Raw genomic sequence first — 21,455 nt, forward strand, 5'->3', positions numbered from 1 at the left:
AAAAAACACTGGAACGCCCACGAATCTGCTCCGGGGAGGATTGCCACATCTTTCTTCCAATGGCTAGCCTCTATTTATGGAGCTAGCCAATGGAAGAGAGAGGCGGGTGAAAGCCACAGTACTGAGAACAAAAATTTACGCCTGCGCGACACTGCTCGCGCAGTGAACGCCAGGCGAAACCTAAAAATGCACAAAAAAAAAGTATTCAGTTAGAAAAGGAGCGTGAAGCAATGGAAAAACAATTCGTGAAATCCAGGAATATTTCCGTAATGTTGGCATATCCGAATAAATTATTGCAAAATAAGTTGGAAACCTATCAGCTTGTGGCTGAAAGGTTAGCCGTTCATGTAGCACAATATAAGTTGAAAAGGCTGAGTAGAAGGGTTAGCAAGAGAAAGGTGCATTTGGCTATTGCTAAGGCTGGTTTAGATTGGAACCAGAGGAGTGGGATGGTAACATATGGGATTTATCAGAGTTTTTGTCAGATTATAGTAACGCCATCTACTTAGGAGCTCCCGAAGCCACCCTCAACAAACTACAGCGAATTCAAAACGCAGCGGCCAGGCTTCTCACGAACACTCCGGCCAGAACCTCGGCCAAGCCAGCTTTGAAACTCCTGCACTGGCTCCCAATAAGAGAGAGAGTTAAATTCAAGGCCCTCTGTTTGGCGCACAAACTGCTACAGGACAAGGGTCCCCCCCCCCCCCCCATCCTAAAAAAATTAATCACGTCCTACAAGGCCTCAAGGAGCCTCCGTTCGGACCACGAACACCTTATCACTGTCCATAGAGTTAAAAAGGCACGCACAGGAGGCCGGCGTTTCTCTGTGAACACGGCCAAACTGTGGAACTCCCTACCTCTTCTTTCCCGGAACTCCACACCGAATCTGCTGTCTTGGTTTTAGCGCTGGGATGCTTACGGGTTACTATGCGCTCTACAAAACCCACATTCATTCACTCTGGCTATTAGTCAGAATAAGACGGGGGGGGTCAGAAAACCATCCGAGCACCCAATATACAGGCGAAAGATACAGTAAAATCCACAGAATCATCAGGGAAGGCATGGCTTGGCAGTTCGAGCTGGACTGTTCCCATGAGGCACAGGGTCAGACTGATTTGCATATGGCCATGTCTCAACTGGGGTGGCAGAGTGGGCTAAAGAACGGTGATGGATTAAACCCAGATCTTTTGACTGGGTGTGAGTGTTTGATTGATTCAGATGCTCCGTCCATCACCACCCCCTTTTGTACCAATTTTCAAAAAGGGGCAGTGTGATGACCCGGGGTGTTATAGACCCATTTCTCTCTTAGACTCTGCGATTAAGATACTAGGCAGAGTCTTATTGTCTAAATTAAGGGATAACCTCGAGAGTAGGGGAGGTCTATCAAACATCCAGTTTGGATTCGGAGAGAAGAGAGGCCCCCTGGACCAGTGTTCTAATCTGCTTTTGCTAATTTCAAAGTATACGGTAGCCAAGAAGGCAAAATTGTGGGATATTTTACTGGAGATCGGGATTGATAAGCCGCTGGTAGACTTTATGGCGTCCCTCCATCAGGAGCTGTTTGCAACAGTAAGGGTCACCAAGGAGGGAAGGTGCACGAGCCGTTTTAAATCGGAGCGAGGAGTGCGCCAGGGCTGCATCCTGGCCCCCCTCCTTTTTACCATCTATATTAATGGCCTGGGAAACCATCTAGAGGCAGTGGAGGGGGACATTCCGCGTGTAGGAGATGCAGGGATACGGGCCCTCCTATAAGCGGACGATCAGTCCTGATAGCCCGCACTGGAGTGGGTCTCCAGCATTTGTTGGATCTATTCAGCGCCTTTATGGGCCGGTTAGATTTAAAAATTAACGCAAAAAAATCCCACATAATGGTTGTAGGTCTCCATAGAAATAAGTGCAAGTCTAAATCTTTTGTGTGCAAGGGTGAGGTGGTCTCCAGGGTTACAGTTTTTCCCTATTTGGGGGTTGTTTTTGATGACAAGTGTTCGTGGGGCCCCCAAATTAAGGCCAAGAGTATATCTGTGGCTAGAGCCACGTATGCCCTTATGGGGTTTTCGAAAAGGTTGGGGGCCAGGCCCATGGAGGCTATTTTAAAGGTCTACAATACCAAATGCATCACAATTGCTATGTATGATTCATCCCTATGGGGATATGTGTCGCAGGATATGATCCAAAGAGCAGAAAACAGGTTTCTGAGACTCCTCTTGTCTGTTCCCCAGTCCACCCCCACCTTCTCAATTCACTGCGAGGTGGGCCTGGACTATGTTACCGACAAGCTCAAATTGGCCCCATTACTATTCTGGGTTAAGACCTGGCTTAATCATGAATTAACTCTTAACCACGCTATCCTGACCAATGTCATGTCACTGGACCATGCGAAGAATATACCCTGGCTGGAATATGTGAGATACACCTTCGCACAGCTAGGTCGTCCGGAACTCTTCTTATTACCATCCAGTATCAGGAGGGAGGACGTCAATTTGATCAAAAAGCATTTTATGGATAGGGCTAGATTGGCTCGTGAGGAGCAGGAATTGTTAAAATCTACTGTAAGATCGCATTATACACTACTAATTTCTCCCTCACTGGAGCCATACCTTAGGATTGTAACCAAGCCTTTTCATAGACTTTTGTTAATCAAATTTAGATTTAACCTGATTCACTTTTCCTTAGGCAGCTACCAATCATGGTGTAAACCAGAAGGGGGTCCATGTTGTAACTGTGATAAATTTTCCGCACAGGACACCATGCATTTTATCATGTTTTGCGGATTTTATTCGGACGTAAGGCAAAAATATTTGGTACCAATCTTGAGAGAGGCCGGCTTTGTTCAGGTCAGGCCTGCCTTAGCCTATTTACAGTCTCTGAGTAGTACCCGCATCATATTTTGCGTGGCAGTTTTTTTAGTGGCAGCATGTAGAATAAAAACAAGAAATGTGCCTTCCAGAGACGCGATCTTGATATATATTTGTGTGTCATCTTCGTACATGTGATAGGATATCTTTGAGTTTCGAAGAATTTCTGTAAGAGGTTCGACATACAAGTTGAACAGAGATGGAGATAATGTAGATCCTTGGGGGACTCCAATTGAGTTAGGACAAGATTGTGAAAGTTGGTTGACCAGGAATCTTTGTGTTCTGTTCTGCAGGAAAGATTCAAACCATTTCAGCACATTTCCAGACATTCCCATCCTGTCATTGAGCCTGGTCAGTAATGCTTCGTGATTTACCGTGTCAGATGCAGAAGATAGGTCCAGGAGGATCAGTAGGCATGCTCGATTTTGGTCTAGGGTCTGTAGTGCGTCATCGACGATATGAAAAATCACTGTTTCCGTGCTATGTCCTGTTCTGAATCCTGATTGGTAGTCGTCTAGGAGGGAGAAGTTGGTGATGTCGGCTCAGTTGATCTTGCACACACTTCTCGATTAGTTTGGCCAGTAATGGAATATTGGTCACCGGGCGAAAGTTATTAGGATCCGCCGGGTCCGCAGTAGGTTTTTTGATGATGGGGACGACTTGACCTGTTTTTAGGCAATCTTGGAGGATCCCTTGGGATAACGAGGCATTTATTATTTTGGTCCAAATTGGAATCACAATATGGCTGATTTCTTTTAGGCATTTTGACGGGAGTGGGTCGTTGTAGTGGTTGTTAGGTTTGATATCGGAGAGTGTTTTGGTGATGGTATTTTGGTCATATAATTTGAAGGTATCCCAAGTGCCTTGTTTTTTGTACTATTATCGGCCGTTTTCGATCGAGTGTCGATCGTTGATGGTGGTTGGTTGGGGAGGTTGTCAGCTGCGCTTTTGAGTTCTCTTTCAAGCGTGTTGGCCTTTTCAGTGAAAACTGTTGCGAATTCTTCACAGCTTATTTTCGTTTTCGTAGTCTCTTGGGTAGATTTGGCTAGCTTATTGGATTGTTGCTTTAAGATTTCGAATAGTTTCCGTGGTCTGTTTTTGGCGTTATCCAATTCTGATCTTATAAATTATTTTTTGGAGTTGAGGATCTTTTTGTTGTATTCGTTTCTGATTTTTATGAGGGATTTCAGTTCGGGGGATGATGGGTGTTGCCTCCATTTTCTTGCAGTCATTCTCAGTTTTCGCCTGTCATCATTCAGTGTCCCATTAAACCATGGATGGTTTATCTTCTCTGTGACTCTTTTCAGTTTTAGTGGCATGGTGGTGTTGACAATATTCGCTACTGATGTAGTGTAGTGATATGTTAGATCATTCACATTCTGAAGGTTATTAGGTGGATTTAGGTCCCTCTCACAGCTTTCTACTAATAGATCAATATTTGACTCTCTTGTATCTCAAGACCATTTTTTAAGTTTGATGGGTTGTGTGGTCTTGCTCTTTTTCACTGTGGGAATCATGAAAGTTATGGCATAGTGACCTGACCAGTCACACGGCGCTATTGAGAAGATTGAAGTATCTTTGTTTCTTGATATTATCCAGTCTAACGTAGCTCCTTTCGAGTGTGTAGGTTGCGTGCATGCTTGGGTGAGGTTTAGCTCAGTTAGGAAGTCTTTGAGAGCGTTGACCTGTTTGTCATTGCAGTCGTCCCATTGTAAATTAAAATCACCTAGGAATATGTTATTGGCGTTGGTGTTAGAATTGTCTGTTATGATCTCCATTAACTGATCTATGAACGTGGCGTTATCTCCTGGTGGGTGTTAAAGCGCATGTAGGTTGCACCTTTGATTGTCTGCCGATCTTATAATGAGACCTAGATATTCATAGGATTCTGGTGGGTCGGATTGTATTTGGTTGACCTCTATATCCGATCGGTGAATGCAGGCTATGCCACCTCCTGTCTTTTTTAGTCTATCTAGTCTCACAATGTTGTACTGAGGGGGTACTAAGAGATCCATGATTGGAGACGAGGACTCTGACAGCCACGTTTCTGTAAGGATTGTCAAGTCAATTTCCTTGCTGACGATGAGGTCCGCTATGTCTGATGCATCTTTTGTTGCAGACCGACAATTGAGTAGAAGGCATATCAGAGGTTTCCCTGAGCTACTAAGGTTCGGATTTTGCGATTCTGTTATTAGCTGGACATGTTGTAGATTGTTATGGTTGTGTTTTCTTTCATTCTGTCTGGATGTTCTATTAGGGTCGATCGGTTCTGTTTTAATTTCCTCCCCTCTAGTGCGGTCTGATGTCTCATATGTTCGGAGTAAGGCAAGGGTTTCTTCTTCCGACAAGTAATCACTAGTCCTATCTGGTCGGTTGTGCCTACTAGCTAATGGCATGGCCGTCTCATTGCTCTTTCTTTGTGATAATGGCATGGCCGTCTCATTGCTCTTTCTTTGAGATGAGTGTACTAGATCTTGGATATGTACGACTTTGGAATGAGTGCTTACCGTCATTTCAAGTAGCTTTTCCATCACTTGTAGAGTGCTTAGTGTGTCTTGTGCCATGTTGCCAATTAGTGTCTGAAGCTCTTTGATATCTCCTGATTTTGGAGTGACCTCTTAGGAATGATTACTCTCTCTTTTCGGGATATGCGCTTTGCTTTTCTGTGTTTTTGATCTGTTCTTTTTGCCGGGATCCTTTTCTTTTTGTCATCGGTTCGGTTGTCTATTCCATTTCTATTTTCGATGTGGGATGTGATATCTATGTTTTGTGATATTAGGAATACTTTTGGGGGTATGGCTCTAGATGTCACTTGTGTTGTACTAGAGTGGGGTAAGGAATAGTTGATATCTTCTAACTTATTTTTTTCCAGGTTATCATTGAGCGGCCTACTCGAATGAGATGTCTGAGATGTCGCTTCATTGGGGAGCGGCGTCAATTCTACCCTTTGGAACAGCTCCTGGTTGCGGCTTGCATGTCGTGTAGACATCTCTGTTCTTTCTGTGTCCTCCCCAGATATTGTCATTCCTATTCCAATTTTGTCTCCTAATTGTGTAGATTGATCCTGAGGGTCTCCAGTTCATGTGACATCTCTGGTGGTAGTATTGTTGGTGTCTGGAGTGTCTTCTTGTGAGGTCTGGTGTAGTTGACATCTTGATTTCTCTACTGATTCTTTTAAGGTCGAGAACATGTCGAATTCATCTAATTCGCTGTTGGCTGCTTGCATAAGCACTATTCCGTTTTTATATATGGTTATGCATAGGTCCGCTCTACATCTTGGTGACGGTGTGATCTTAAGTTTTGTGCCATGTGGGATATTGTTTATAGTTTTTGTGATGAGCATTCTTGTAATGGCATTGCGCCATTTAGCAGTTTTTCTTGTGAAGAATATCAAGTCATTTACTATAATGCCTTTATCTATGCTAAAGTAGGGGTCAGAGATCAGCGTGTCCGGGTTTTTCCTCATGATGTTGTGTTTGAATTTTTTGGCTGCATTTTTGGATAAATTGATTGGATATTTTATGTCATGAGCATTCATGCCTCCTGGCTCTAAGAAGCTTTCGTCCGTGTTTGCTCCTCGTTGATACCTTGTGGTTTCTCTTCTCTACTTGACTGCTAATGGTTCCAAAACTATTTGTCTGCTCTGCTAGCTACCCTTTGTCCAGTTTGATGAAGCAGTCTGCCTGTTATTGAATTAGATCTCTTCTCAAATCTAGAATGTGGAGCGTGTATGACTTCTCCCTGTTTTGAGAGGATTTCATAAGGCCTGTACACTATGGTTAAAGATGTGTTATTAGCTTTTCAGTTCAATGTTCTTTCTCCTTTCATTCTTTCTTTGTAAGTAGTCATTTCAAGATGGCCGTCTTTTTACCAGTGGGCTTATCTGATGTCTGGGTGCCCTCCTCTGTTTCCATTACTTGTCCTCTTTCATTTGCCACTATCTATTTGTTTAGATCTGAGTGTCAGCAGCGGCCGCCATTTTAAGGTCAGGCAGGCCGGGCCCTGATTCACCAGGCTCCCTCTCTGCCCCGTATCGATCGATTCTTGCTCAGTCCTACCTTCAGCGCTCCTGAGATACTTCTCCCAGCCGCATGTGGGCTCGTGTAGGTATGTGGCTGGTATTATGCAGCTTCTTGTGAGAACAGCAGTCTCATGGGGCATTGCGTCGCTGTCTCTTCCGAGCAGCAGCGATCCTCGGCATTTCACCCGGCGGTCCTCTTACACGCCCTCTCATCGCCGGTCCTCATGCTCCACAAATCGGGCTCCCTGGCGCCGGAACGGCGCAGGCAGTGGGGGGTCTGAGAATATCTACCACGGGGCCAAGTCGGCAATCTCGCGAAGGCCGTGCAAGGTCCTCTGACGAACGGTGCTCCGGACGGCCAGCCAGTTTGTTTGCAGTCGGAGGTGGGTCGGAGAACTGTTCACTCCGGGGCTGGCTCCGCGTTGTCTTGCTCACGACACGGTATCTGAGCCTCCGCTCTCCATCCGTCCTCCGGTGCCCGTGAAGTAGCTCCCATCATGGCGGTGGGGGTCCCGACATCGATATCCTGATCTCAGTCCCAAAATCGGCAGTCACGCGAAGGCAGTGTCCTCTATCTAATGGTGCTCACGATGGGAAGTTTGCAGCTCTCCGGCCCGATTTCCTCAGCTGTCTCCTAGTGGACACTTTCAGGGCCGGACCAAGTCTTCCGAGTCTCGTCGGATGGGTGCTGGTGAAATCGTGCAGATCAGTCCTCAATAGTCTCCGGGTAAGCTCAACTTGAATATCATTTTGTTCCTTGTTGTTCTGTTAGTCGAGTGGTCGGTGGTTGGTGGGTGGATGGCAGGGATTTTCTAGAGATTTTAACCAATTTGGTAATCCCCAAACCCCGGAGCTCTTTGCTAGAGCTCCTACTAGGTGGCCACCTCATCCTGTGGGGTTGTTTGGTCCGTACACCGGTCATCTGGCTGGAAAGATAGGAAAGGACTTGGTTCAGGAGGCATGGACCACCAGCCTCTCATATGCTCTTGTCCCTCCCATGTGGTGGCGGAATTGTGACAATTGCTCAAAACGATACAACTCTAGAGCCACGGTCTAGGAGGAAGAGCTGGACAATATCTAGAATATATGAAACTTCAATGGCTGACTGATGAATATAGGGAGTATCTAATAAGGCCTCTAGACGAACTACTGACTGCGCTAAAAACAATGCGAGCAGGAAGTGCTCCAGGGCAAGACAGGCTGGCGGTTTCTTTTTACAAAGCATTCAAAGCGCAACTAATCCCGCATTTAATATCAATGGTTGAAGAGATGAGTGAGGAAGGACAGATGCCACCTCACGAGGGAAGCCTTGATAGTCACTATTTTAAAGCCTGGAAAGCCCTTCAACGACTGTTCATCATATAAACCTCTCTCTCTCCTTAATGTTGATACGAAGTTGTTTGCAAAAATCTTAGCTAATCGCATGGCGCCTCTGGTGCCGAAGCTGGTTGGTCCAGAGCAGGCAGGATTCGTGCCAGGGCATAGTTTGACATATAATCTGAGGAGTGTTCAGGGCCATGCAGCACATCAGGCCAGAGAGTAAGGTGACAGCAGTATTCTTAGACGTAGCGAAGGCATTTGACTCGGTAGAATGGGCATTTATGAAACACGTGTTGAGAAAAATGGGACTAGGTGATATTTTTGCAATTGATAGAAGTCCTGTATAACATGCCTGCAGCCAGAGGTCAGATTGGAGATATGGTAACTGCCCCTATTAAGATAACTACACAACAGGGATGCCCTCCCTCGCTGCTTTTTCATATGCTTTGGTGGCAGAGCCCTTGGCGTGTGCTCCGGGAATACCACAATCCTAGACTGATAAGGTTTCCAGGTTATAACTTAATTATATCCACTTACGCTGATGACACACTCCTGTATATGAGACCCAGAAACTAATTTGTCATCAGTGTTCCGAGAGATATGGAGAACTGTATGGGCTTAAGTTCAATTGGACCAAGTCAATTATCTTTCCACTGACCCCAGCAGTGGAACCTATTGAACTTGATTACCCGTTGCAATGGACTACGGAGCCAGTGAGGTTTCTGGGTGTAAAAGTGCACACTGATTCCATAGTTGTATTTAAAGAAAACTATGGGACTGCAGTAGGTAAGCTGGAAAAAAATATAGAGCCTACCCCTGTCTTTGATGGGACGACTATTACTCATGAAAATTGTAATACTACCAAGGTTTTTATTTTTACACACAAATTTTCATTTGGTACTCCTGGGATATTTTTTCAAGAAAGTTAAATCGCCACTGGTCAGACTAGCCTGGGCGGAGAAGCAAGCTAGAGTCAAGTGGGAGGTACTCACATTGCCATATTCCATTGGGGGGATTGGGTGCCCCAGATCTGGACCTGTATCACAGATCTGAACAAAGTTTGCATGCATACCACTGGATACTTGAGACAATGGGACTTCCTCGCTTGCAGATAGATAAAAAGGTGGCAGCTCCCTCCACTCTCCCGGCAATACTATTTCAAGCTCCCATACGAATTACAGGAGTATTAGACTCAGTGAATGCTCCCACTTGCGCCTGGCACTATCTGTTTAAACAGCAGGCGGGAGCCATAGTTTACTCCCCACTCACTCCAATAGACTGGTGTAGCTGGCTACCGATATGTAGGGAAAAATGAGTAATTCATGCTCTAAAGTCAATGAATATTAACACCATTGGAGATCTGTTCACAGAAGGTAGGGCGCGTAGGTGGGATGAGATAGAGGTTGAAGGGCACGCAAGCACAACATTGGCACAATTTCACTTCCATAGGGTGCGACACAAACTGAAGGAGGTGTTAGGAGACGAGATGACAGAACCGCCGGAAATGGCAACCTGGTTTTAAACATGCTTCGCCAACAAAGGTAGTCTCAAACATATACAGCATCACATTGGACTACCATAAAAACTATTACACTAAACTAGAGCGAAATTGGGGAGAATCTTGGTGACTGTGTATGGAGATACTGCTTCCAGACCATAAAGTGAGTCTCGCTAAATGGGCGACATAGGTTAATCCAATTTAAATTCCTCAACAGGGTTTAATATACCCTAGATTACGACTTCACCGATATGGGCTGCGGGACTCTGCAGTGCGTGAAAGAAGTAGAGCTACCCATTCAGGGTTTCTACACTTGGCCTGGCTTTGCCCGGAGATAGACAACTATTGGAAACTAATATTCAGGAAATTAGGTGAAATAATTCGAATCACGCTAACCCCGGAGCCATTACTCGCATTTCTGGGCTACTCAAAGTGCCTGGCAAAAGTGGTTAGAAAGCCAGTGGATATGGGAATGATGCTAGCAAAACGCCGGGTTGCAATGAGGTGGTCCAGAGGCCCGGTCCCGACTAAAGCCAACTGGGATAAAGACATTGTGTACTGTAATCACAAACTGAACTATATAACGAACCTCTTCCACCTCAGGGTCGACCCAAAAATGTGGAGGGTTTGTACGCAGTTTTGAAACAACAAGAGAGGCGATAGTACCCAACCCAGAGGACTTGAATTAATAATTGTATTTAAATGTAGAATAAGCCACAGATGATTGTTAGACTCATTGCTATGCTGAAGGTAATGTTAGCAAAAGACTAAGTCATGAGCTTGAGGGCAGGTTGGAGTAACAGCGCAGAAGCTACTTGGATTTTCATTAAGATAGACAAAGAGATGACTTGTAATATTGCATAAATGTCTGAGATAGGCAGATTGCTGGTAACACCTGTACAATTCCTGGAACGCCGATGTGATCACTTTTATGTATGTTTTACAGAGTAGTGACAAGCAGATATGCTTCTCTGTTTTAATTGATAGGTATGTTTAAGTTTCAAATTAATAAACAGATTAAAAAAGTGTGAATGCATGTGTATGTGGAAGCATGTGTCTGTGAGTGAAATTGAAGGTCAAAGGAAGTGTGATGTCACTTCCACTACCTCTGGCATTTTGGTGAATTTGCGTTCATGCGCCTGGGAAATATTCTAAGGTGAAACATCTGCGGTTAGATAGTCTATATAAGAAAAAGTGTTAATGAAGCTCAGTAACTTGTTCTTCAGAAACATATAAGGTTGGTAAGTTTCCCTGAGTGCATGCACGCTGAACCAAAACCCAAATAATACAGCTACTCACATCACCAGAATGAGTGAATTTGAAAGGCAAAATCTTTGTTTCCTTATTGCATTTCGGTGTCTTTCTGGTCACAGACGATAGGCCGACTCACACATAGGTACTATTTTTATGGGAAGAGGTTTTGGAATGCTGGGTGGTTGTAATTATGTGAATCTTTGCAGAATCAGGACCTTTCCCTCCCAGAAATGTTAGGAAACGCTGTGATTTTAGCGAAACGTAGCAGCACATTATGGATAAGAAAATTGAGAGAGATGCACGCACGTCAGACTACCTTTGACTCTCCTGTGTGTTTAGTTTTCAAAAATGTTAGGGTGTGAGCCAAACCGGAGCCCAACTACCACAGCTATCCACATCACCCAAATGGATGAATTTGAAAGGCAAAAACTTGTTGTTTCCTTGTTTAGTTTTTGAGGTTTTCCTGTCACAGGAGATAGGCACATCTGCATATCAGGTGGCTTCACTCCTGCCTATGATTCAGTGTTTCTGGCCTCGACTCTTCGCTAGCATCTCTGTTTCTCAATGCCCGCGTCAAAGTATACCTTTACATTTGATTACTCTTAATTTTTCATCCATTTTATCTTTTATCTATTTTATGTCCCCTAAGCTCCCTTTTCTAGTGTTTAAGCCTTTTTATCAAGAAATAAGTTTGTCTGCATTTTGGGAATTTACCAAAGTGGCGCTTCTTTAGCCTCAGGTTGTCCTGCTGGGATTGGGCATTTTGTTTCTTATCAGTCATTGGGTAGTAGAGCTACATTTCATTTGGGAATTTTGTAGAAGCACCTGTAGCTTAGATTAAGGTTGTGTATAGATACATGAAATCCAGAAAGGTTCTTGTAGTTTCACATTCCCAAAAAGTGTGAGATCAATAATGTTGATACATTTTTTTAAAGACATTTAAAACTATGCATTCAGGAAATTACATTTACTAAAAAGAAACTGCCCGGATTAAGCTTCTTGGATTAAAATATCTTGGAAATGTAATTTATTTTTATGGTCTTAATCGCTAACAGCTACTATTGGGGTAAATTCGTGTTGGAAAATACAACTTAATGCAGTTTTTTCCCCCAACAATACTAGTAATCGGATAAGTTGATACAGCTTGTTTTATTTATAGTGCGTCATAACTCAGTTCTGCCTTTCTTAAACGCCCAAGCAGCGGTACTCAATTTACTGAGCTCTTAAAGTTTTAATGATAAAAGGCTGAGCTGGTTGGCATCGCTGGGATTTGAATTCCTATCCTCCAAATAGAAGGGTGATGATGATAATAACTAGCTGCCATTCTTTGGATTGTGAAGTAAAAAGCACACTGGCTATTTGTCACAAGATCTTGAGCTTTTCATGTTGTTTGCCCAACATCTGTTATCAATATTGACTTGTCATGCAGCCAATCTGTCTTTAGGTTACTTTGGTTTAACCATGCTGTTATACGCATGTGCTGTCAGCTAGATCACTCTAATTTGGTTTACTTCCATTTGTAAAATTTGTTATGTTGACTGTTGATCATTCTCTGTCAGATGAGCATAGAATCAAGGGTTTAGGATTTTTTTTAAATGTGCCAATTTAGGAAGATGCAGCCCTGCTCCATCCCTTTATTTATTTTTAGAGTTTTCTATAGCGCGAACCAGACCCAAGATAGGGTAACATAGCGTTTTACAGTAACATAGCGTTTTACAAAGTGAGCAGGGAAATAAAAGAAGCATTTGTTTCCAATATCATAGATCAATACAACGTAAAATAAGTAACAACAGAGACATAATAAAGTTCGGGGTACAGATGCAGAGAATGGAACAGCTCTGTGATTGAAAAGGACTTATCTTCGCACTAGAGTTTGCAGCTGTCTTGGGATTTGTGATGAATTTACGGTAGGAGTTTGCTCATCAGGAATGATTTTGCTTCCTTTTTGAAGAGGAACGTTGAGGTAATTGTTCTGATGAATGGTGGCAGCGAGTTCCAGATACTTGGCGCCTTTCCCGAAAACGCTCTGTTGGAGGTTTGTCTTGTTGAACCCTGTGGGTTTCAGGAGTAGGTTATCTGTGCTCCTGGAATGTCTGTTTCCCCCAGATAGCGTACGTTTTTGGGCTAGGAACTGCGGGTATCGTGGTGTAACGCCTCATGAGTAATACAAGCAATCTTTAAAAGAATACGGCTTCATAGGGTAGCCAGTTTAGTGCCTTCAGGTGTGGCGATATGTGGTTGAATTTCCTTGATCCTGAAATAAGTCTAGCTGCAGCGTTGAGACAGGCTTTTAGGGGTGCGGTAGATGTTTTGGGAAGTCCAGATAGGGTGGAACAACCGTACTCCAGCCTTGAGATGACTAAGGCCTGAACTGCAGTTTTGAGGTCAGCGATCTCGATACATGGCTTCATTTTTTTTAGATAATTGAGGTAAAAGCTGGCATTTTTAGCCATCAAGTTAATGTGAGCTTGCATGTTGAGATTCTTATCTAGTGTGACCCCAAGTGATATTGTGGAGTCCACCAACAATGGGGTGCAATTCAAGGCGGTGATCATTTTGGTCCATTCCTTTGCTTCTTGGGAGTTGTTGCGGGGTTGGGGGGGAATTAAGAAAAATTCTGTTTTTTGAGCACTTAACTTGAGGAAGTTGGTCGTTAGCCATTGTATGTTTTTTTAAGAGCTAGATTCATTAACTTTATCTCTTTCATGGCAGTGATTTTGATGTAAAGTTGGGTGTCATCCGCGTACATGTGGTAGGAGATGCTTGCCTGCTGTACTATGTCAGTGAGAGGTTCAACATATAAATTGAATAGAGTAGGAGACAAGGTAGAGCCTTGATCTACTACTAGCAGGTTAGGTGAGGATGGAGAGAGAATCTTGTTGGTCATGAATGAATGTGTTCTATTCTCCAGAAAGGATTTGAACCATAGGAAGACTGAGCCAGAAAAGCCCATCCTGTCTTCTAGTCTTCTTAGCAGTTTGTCATTGTTGACCGTATCAAAGGCTGAGGAGAGGTCAAGCAAAACTAGCAGGCATGTTTCATTGCGGTCAAGAGCTGAGAGGGCGTCATCTACTATATGTAGGATGGTTGTTGCAGTGCTATGGCCAGGTCTGAAGCCCGATTGGTGTACGTTCAGTAGGTTAAGATTTGTGATGTGTGAGTTCAGTTCTTGTTGAACACATTTTTCCAGGACCTTTGCTAGCATAGGGATGTTGGTTATTGGTCGGAAGTTGTTGGGGGTCGGAGTTACTAGCTGTCGTTTTTTTTAGGATAGGCGTAACTTCACCAGATTTTAGGCAGTCAGGGATGTGACCTTGTGGGAGCGAGGCATTAATGATCTTGGTCTAAAGAGGGGCTATGCCATGATAGATGTGGGGCAGGCATTTTGCTGGGACAGGATTATTGAAGTGGTTGTTGAGTTTAGTAGATGTTAAAAATTTTAAGATATCATCAATATCGCATTTGAAGTTGGACCAGTTAGAATTGTTTTTGGTAAGAGAACGCTTGTTTAGTACCAAGTTATTAGCTTGACTGACCTTGGGGGTGGCTAAATTGGTCACAGCTATTTTGAGTTCTAGTTGTAGGGCATTAGTTTTCGCCGCGAAGAATGAGGAAAATTTGTCACTGCTTAACTGAGAGGCTGATGTTAAGAGTGCAGATTTGGCCAGTTTGTTCGATCGTTGATTCTGAATTTCCAAGAGTTTAGGTCTATTTTTGGCCTTATCTAGTTCGGATTTGAAGAAGTCTTTTTTTGATCTTGGAATACTTTTGTTGTATGATTTTCTTGCTTTTCAGAGTATTTTCAATTTGGGAGGGGAGGGCTGAGACCTCCATTTCCGTTCAGTTGATCTGAGTTTGCGTCTCTCCTCATTCAGGGCTTCACTGAACCATGAGTTTTTGTCCTTGTCGGGGATTCTTTTGAGTTTTGGCGGTGCGGCTTGGTCGAATATTCTGGTCATCGTGGAGTTATAGTGATCAGTGAGGGCAGTGACGTCACCTAAGTTGTTGGGAGGGATAGAGCCTTCTCACATTTATTTATTTATTTATTTATTTCAAAGGTTTTATATAGCGCTGCTGGACCCTGGAGTATCAGAGCGCTTTACAACAGAGTTAGACACAATAAGATAAAATAGCAATATATGCAGAATTAGCAACGGGATACAGTATTGCAATGAGTATATGATAAGGGGGGAGTGAGAGACAGATAAAAATTAAAAATATGCAAAACAATTAGCAGGGGAGATAATGTTGGATTCAGACAAGGTGGGGGTACAAGAGTAGAAAGAGTGGATGCTAGTACCCCAATATTTGTTGTGGAGAAGTAGTTTGAGTTCTGTTTTGAAAAGAGAGTAAGAGGGGTTGCAGCGAAGGTCTTTGGGGAGTGAGTTCCAAATGGTAGGAGCATTACCAGAGAATGCACTGGATTGAGTTTTTTGACATTTAAGTCTGGGTGGGATCAGGAGAAGGCAGTCAGTGCTTTTCAGGGACCTGGTGCAGCCTGCTTTATCTAGTTTTGTTGCAAGGTAGACGGGGGGGTTTTGGTGAAGAGCTTTGTGGGTGATACAGGCAATCTTGTAAGAGGATCTTCCTTCAATTGGGAGCCAATTAAGATTTTTTAGGACGGGCGATATGTAGTCAAATCTTTTACAGTCAGAGATAAGTTGGGCAGCTAGATTGAGGACAGATTTAATCAGTGCAAGATGGGTATTAGGGGTGCCGGCAAGGGTGGCGTTACCATAGTCAATCCTGGAGAGGACTAGCGATTAGACAACAATTTTGAAATCATCAGCTGGAATGAAAGGTTTGATTTTCTTGAGGTGGAGAAGGGTGAAAAGAGCACTTTTGGCGGCATTTTTAATGTGGGGGATGAGGTTGAGATTCTGGTCGATGCTAATGCCAAGGGATTTAACAGAGTTAGAGGTGGAGAGGGAGCAATTGAGAGCTTTGATTTCATCGATCCAGTTTTGGATGGGAAGGGTATTGTTTTTGGGGGTGAAAAGAATGATTTCTGTTTTTTTGGGTTCAGTTTGAGATGGTTGAGATGGAACCAGGCTTGTACTTTAGTCAGGGTGTCGTTTAGGTGAAGGATGTCGTTGTGGGATTTGATCTTGTAGTATAATTGGGTATCGTCGGCGTAGAGGTGGTAACTTATATTAGCTTGTTTGAGAATGAGGGTGAGTGGTTCCATGAAAAGGTTGAAAAGGGTTGGGGAAAGGATGGATCCTTGAGGGACCCCGAGTGAGACAGGTTGAGGATTAGAAAGGAAGTGGCTAAGCTTGATTTGCTGTGATCTGTTTTGAATGAATGAGCAGAACCATTTGTGTACAGTGCCTTCCAAGCCAAATCGAACTTTGAGGGTGTTTAGAAGGGTGGGATGATGGACAGTATCAAATGCCGCCGAGAGGTCAAGGAGGATCAGTAGTGAGGATTTACTTTTGTCAAGGGAGCGATGAATGTCATCTGTGATATTTAACATTGCAGTTTCTGTACTACAACCTTTTCTGAATCCTGATTGAAAAACATCAAGGAGATTGAAGTCAAGGATATGGTTCTCAAGTTGTGATAGGACACATTTTTCTAGGGCTTTAGAGAGGAAAGGAAGGTTAGAGATAGGGCGTAAGTTGTTAAGGTCGTTTGGGTCTGCAGAGCAGTTTTTCAGGATGGGAGAGATTTGACCAAGCTGAAGGGAGGCTGGGACGCAACCAGTGGCAAGGGAGGAGTTGATGATATTGGTCCAAATAGGGGCAGTGGTAGATTTGAGGTCTTGGACCAAATGGGCTGGAAGAGGATCTTTGGAATGGGAGGAAGGTTTGAGTTTAGTCATGATGTTAATGATCGAAGACACTGAAACTGGACTAAATTCACTCCAAGAAGCATTGTTTTTAGGTATGAGTCCATTTGGAGAGAGGTCTGGATGCGCGAAAGCCGGAAGGGTTAGAGATGGGTCGAGGAGAGTGGGAAGAGTTGACGAAAGAGACATAGGGGTGTTGGGGAGGGTGTGTTGAATGTGGGAGGGTTGGAGAGAGAGGGGGAGGGAGGAGAAGGATAGTTCTATCTTATTGACTTTGTTACTAAAAAAGCTGGCGATTTCTTCGCATTTGTCAATAGAGGTTGAGATTTTAGGAGGGCCAGTGGAGGTTTGTTTTTCAACAATGCTAAAGAGTTCTCAAGGTCGATTTTTAGCTTGGTCAAGTTGTGACCGGAGAAAGGAGGCTTTTTTATTGTAGATGTGTTTTTTGTATTGGGCTTTGGCAGTTCTGAGGAGGGTAAGATTGTCATCGGTGGGATAATATCTCCAAACACGTTCAGATTGTCTTAGGGATCTTCTTTCATTATTAAGTTCAGAGTTGAACCAGGATTTGGGAGGGTTGTTTTTTTGTTGTTTGAGTTTAATTGGGGCAATTCCGTCAAGGGCGTGGAGAATAGAGTTATTATAATGGTTGGTTAGGTCATTAGTACTGTCCGAGAGAGGGGGGCGTAGTAAGCAGGTTTTAATTGTGGATTCCAGTTCATCAAGAGGGATATGGTGAAGGTTGCGTGTGGGTTTCTTAGGTAGGGTGTTGATGGGGGTGGGGTGATTCGTGGGTCTGTTCACGTTGAAGAGGACGAGGTAATGGTCAGACCAGTCGATAGGAAGTATACTAGAGAGGGAGGCTAGATCATTGCTAGTTATGATAGCATCTAGGGTGGAACCTTTGTTGTGAGTGGGGGAATGGCAGAGTTGGGTCATGTTGATGATGTCCATGGTATTCTTAAAAGTGATGATAGCAGGGTCATCAATTTTATTCCAGTGGACGTTGTAGTCACCAAGGAAGATATTATTAGAGTGTGATAGAGATGATTGGATAATGAGGTCAGACATCTCTTCAGTAAAAGAGATACAATTTCCAGGGGGGTGGTAGATGGTGTGCAGCCGAGTGGTGGGGGAGTCGTGAATAAAGAGATCTGCGCAAAGGTATTCAAAGGATGAAGGGTCTTGTGGCTCGACAAGCGTGATGTTATGTTCAGTTTTAAAAATTAGTGCAAGTCCTCCTCCTGTTTGCTTGATTCTATCTTTCTTGATGATTGAGTAACCTGGGGGAATAAGCAAGTCGAGGATCTGAGTGGAGTGGGCGGTAAGCCAGGTTTCAGTTAGGAATGCTATGTCGATGTTTTCGCTGAGAATCATTTCTGCAATCTCCGTGGCGTGGCAGTGGCAGGAGGCGGATCGGCAGTTGATCAACATGCAATGTAGGGGAGAGGGCTCAGGTTGTTGTGTTGAGGGACAGGGAGGGATAGGTCTCAAGTGCTGGGTAGGTCTAGGGGATTTCGTGAGAAGGGGGAGTCCGCTTGTACCTAGGAGAACTGGGATAGTAGATTGATGAGAGGGGATAGGTCTCAGAAGTTGGGGAGGTCTAGGGGATTTAGTAAGAAGGGGGAGTCTGCTTGTACCTAGGAGAACTGGGATAGTAGATTGATGAGTGGGGTGCATAGTGGAAGTAGATTGAAGAAGAAGTGGCTTAGTGGAAGAGAGTGAACAGGGAGCGGAAGGTAAGTTCGTGGAAGTTATAAGTTCTGAAGTTGTTAGGCACATATCCAGTTGAGGATAGTGGGGCGTGATGGCATTATGGATTGGAATGATTGAGGAAGGTTGATCAGGTGTGGAACTGGTGGAGGAGCTGTTAGTGAGCGGAGGAGTGTTGATGTTACTAATCACGTTAGGGGGGTAGAGGGTTGAAGAGTTGGGATTGGGATTGGTGTAAATGAGTGGGGATAGGGTGTATTGTGAGGGGGTCGGAGAAAAGATATGAGTAGAGGCGATGGCTTTAGTTAGGAGAGAGATAGCGCTTCTGAGTGAGGAGAGTTCTGCAACAAGGGATGAAAGGAGAGGTTCGCTGTAAGGGGGTGTTGAGGTGTGGATTAGATTAGGTTGAGGGGGAGGATCTTTATTGGAGAGTGGGAGTGTATAGGAGGTGGATGTGGGAGAGGTATTACTATTGGGCGAGCAGTTTAGTGGAAGTGGCGTGGGGGCAGTAGGAATTGGCGTAGATGGAAGATTGTGTGTACTTGAGGATAGTAAGGGGGTGAGAGAGAGGGGTAATGTTTGAGGAGGTGTGGGAGCAGTTAGAGAAGAATGGGGGTTGCATGAGAGTGGGGTGAGGGGACGAGGAGAGATCGGAGATGGGGTGGCATTGGAGTCATAGGAAGGGAGGTGCGTAGCAGAGAGTGTAATATTGGAAAGGGGGGTTACCGGGGGGTGAGTGACAGAGGGCGAAGGGAGGGAGGGGGTAATGAGGTTGGAGGGAGGAGAGGAGGATGGTAAGTCTGGAAGGGGTGAAAGGAGGGTTGGGGGAATGAGGGGAGAAGAAGGTGGTAAAATTTGGGGTGAATCAGGGAGATGGGAAGAGGGAGCAGAGGAGATGTTGGGGGGTGATGAGCCGTGTGAATGAGGCGGTGAGGGGGTAGGATTCAATGATTGTGTGAGGGATAGGGAGATAGTTCTTAGTGTCTCTTATCCATTGCTTAGGTTTAATTTGTTGTGGGAGGATTTTCTTGTTACAAGAGGGGATTTGAAAAGTGATAATGTGATGGTCTGACCAGTCACAAGGGGTAATCGAGATCAACTCAATAGTCTTTAGTTTGGAGATGAGCCAATCTAGTTTTTGAGTGAGTGGCTCTGAGATAGCTTGGACCACGACCCTTCCTTGGTCCGCGAGGAAGGATTTAAGGGCGATGACCTGTTTGTCCAGATTGTTCTCCCAGTGTAGATTGAAGTCACCCAGGAGAATGTCATTAGAGTGAGGGGACGAGTTTGCCGTGATGATTTCCATGAGTTGTTCTGTGAAAGATATGTTTTGCCCAGGAGGAGGGGTTCCGCATGAAATTTTGAGACTGTGAGGTCAGAGTAATGTATGCAGGCTAAGCCACCGCCTATTTTGTGAGGTCTGTCCAGTCTAATGATGTTGAAGTCTGAGGGGGCCAGAAGGTCAAGGCATGGAGAGGATGATTCCTTGAGCCATGTTTCCGTGATGATGATTATGTCCATATTCATGTTAAGGATGAGGTCAACAATGTCAAAGGCGTGTTTAGTGGCTGAACGGCAATTTAGTAGAAGGCAGGAGATCTGGTTTAGGGGATTCTTTGGACTAGGCTCCTGGTTATCTTGAATTGGGGTTATAGAGTAAAGATTATTCCGATTTATTCCTCTATGGATAGGATGTGATGTTCTACAAGGGTTAATGGAGACTAGGTGGATAGGGAATTCTTCTTTATCAATGATATGGTTGGGTGGAGGTTCGTACATCTGTAACAGAGATTGCAGTTCCTGGTCTGTAATAGAGTTCGAGCGATTGCGCATGCGCAATAATCGATTGTCTAGAGGCAGGGGGATAGTCTTTGCCACGTTGTCAGCTGTCTTTAGCGAGTTTTGGAGATATTTTAGTGTAGTAAGTGCTTTTTTCGCAAGATGTAGGATGGTTTTGATCTCAAGGATAGCGTTTTGAAGGTTTCTAGATGTGCGGTAAGAGGTCTTGATACAGTCATGTTCCATCTGTTGATGCTGTGTGGAGGACAGGAAATGGGGGTCAAGGGAGTAGGATTAAAGTTGTTTCTCATGGAAGTTCTAGTTGAGGATGATTCTGAAGTGCGAAGTAGGGGGGCAAATTGTTTATCTTTCTTTTACTGAGAGTGGGTACATGGCTGGGACGAGATTCTTCAGGGGAGGGAAGGGAGGAGGGGGTAGAAGTATATTTGCAACTTGCTTGTGGCCATCGTGGTGTCGTGCAGTTCATTATGCAGAATGCAGGCAACTTGTTGACAACAGTGCTTATTGTGTTTTATAAAAACTGTACTGAAACATGAATTTGTTGATATTTAAACTTCTGCAGTTCTTTTACAGATACATTTCTTTTGTCTTAAATTTGCAGCAAGGAGCTAAAGGCGATTGGGGGGAAAAGGCCAACAATGTCCTGAAATTCACAAAAGGAAAATCTTTCCGCCACGAAAAGACAAAAAAGAAGCGAGGCAATTACTGTGGTGGTGAAATTTCAACCTCCATCAAGTCCATTAAATTCGACAGTGAATGAACTCCTGTTTTATATTTCAGTACATTTATTTAGTAATGAAGTAATTTAGAAGTCAAAAGTCTTTCTAGTCACATGAGTTTCCAGTTATTACCAATAAAGAATAATCATGGCTGCTGTGTGATTAGAGTTTCCATTTGTGATTTGAAAATGTGGCTGACGATCTAAAATAATGAAAACATATATTGTCTATGTATTTCCAATTTGAATGTTCTGATGAGTATATAAACCCTGCTACAAACATTTTGTATTCAAATTCCTGAAGCGTGGTCCTCTTGAGACACATTCGCCAGTCATCAAAGAGTCTGATCAGTGTGCAACTGGGTAGTGCAATAGTTGGCACTCTGAATGACTGTCCACCTGATGGGATATGTTAGGTACTATTCACCTTGTGATACATTGTTATATTTTTCTATTCTCATTTTAGTTTGTACGTTCCTTATGCC

The 21,455-nt window shown here is 44.0% G+C and overlaps 1 protein-coding gene across 6 annotated transcripts in view; it reads left to right on the plus strand.

Moving 5' to 3' along the window:
* The window catches only part of NOLC1 (nucleolar and coiled-body phosphoprotein 1), a 539,002-nt gene extending 517,878 nt beyond the window's left edge, over nt 1–21,124 (plus strand). For all 6 annotated transcript variants that reach the window (XM_086922145.1, XM_086922146.1, XM_086922147.1 and 3 more), the window contains one exon: nt 20,854–21,124. In XM_086922145.1, coding sequence (XP_086778271.1) covers nt 20,854–21,012 — 159 coding nt within the window. In that variant the 3' untranslated portion in view covers nt 21,013–21,124. The remainder of the gene's footprint in view (nt 1–20,853) is intronic.
* The last annotated feature ends 331 nt before the right edge of the window (nt 21,125–21,455 follow it).

Source organism: Lissotriton vulgaris, chromosome 5, assembly GCF_964263255.1.
Source record: "Lissotriton vulgaris chromosome 5, aLisVul1.2, whole genome shotgun sequence".
Taxonomy (NCBI): domain Eukaryota; kingdom Metazoa; phylum Chordata; class Amphibia; order Caudata; family Salamandridae; genus Lissotriton; species Lissotriton vulgaris.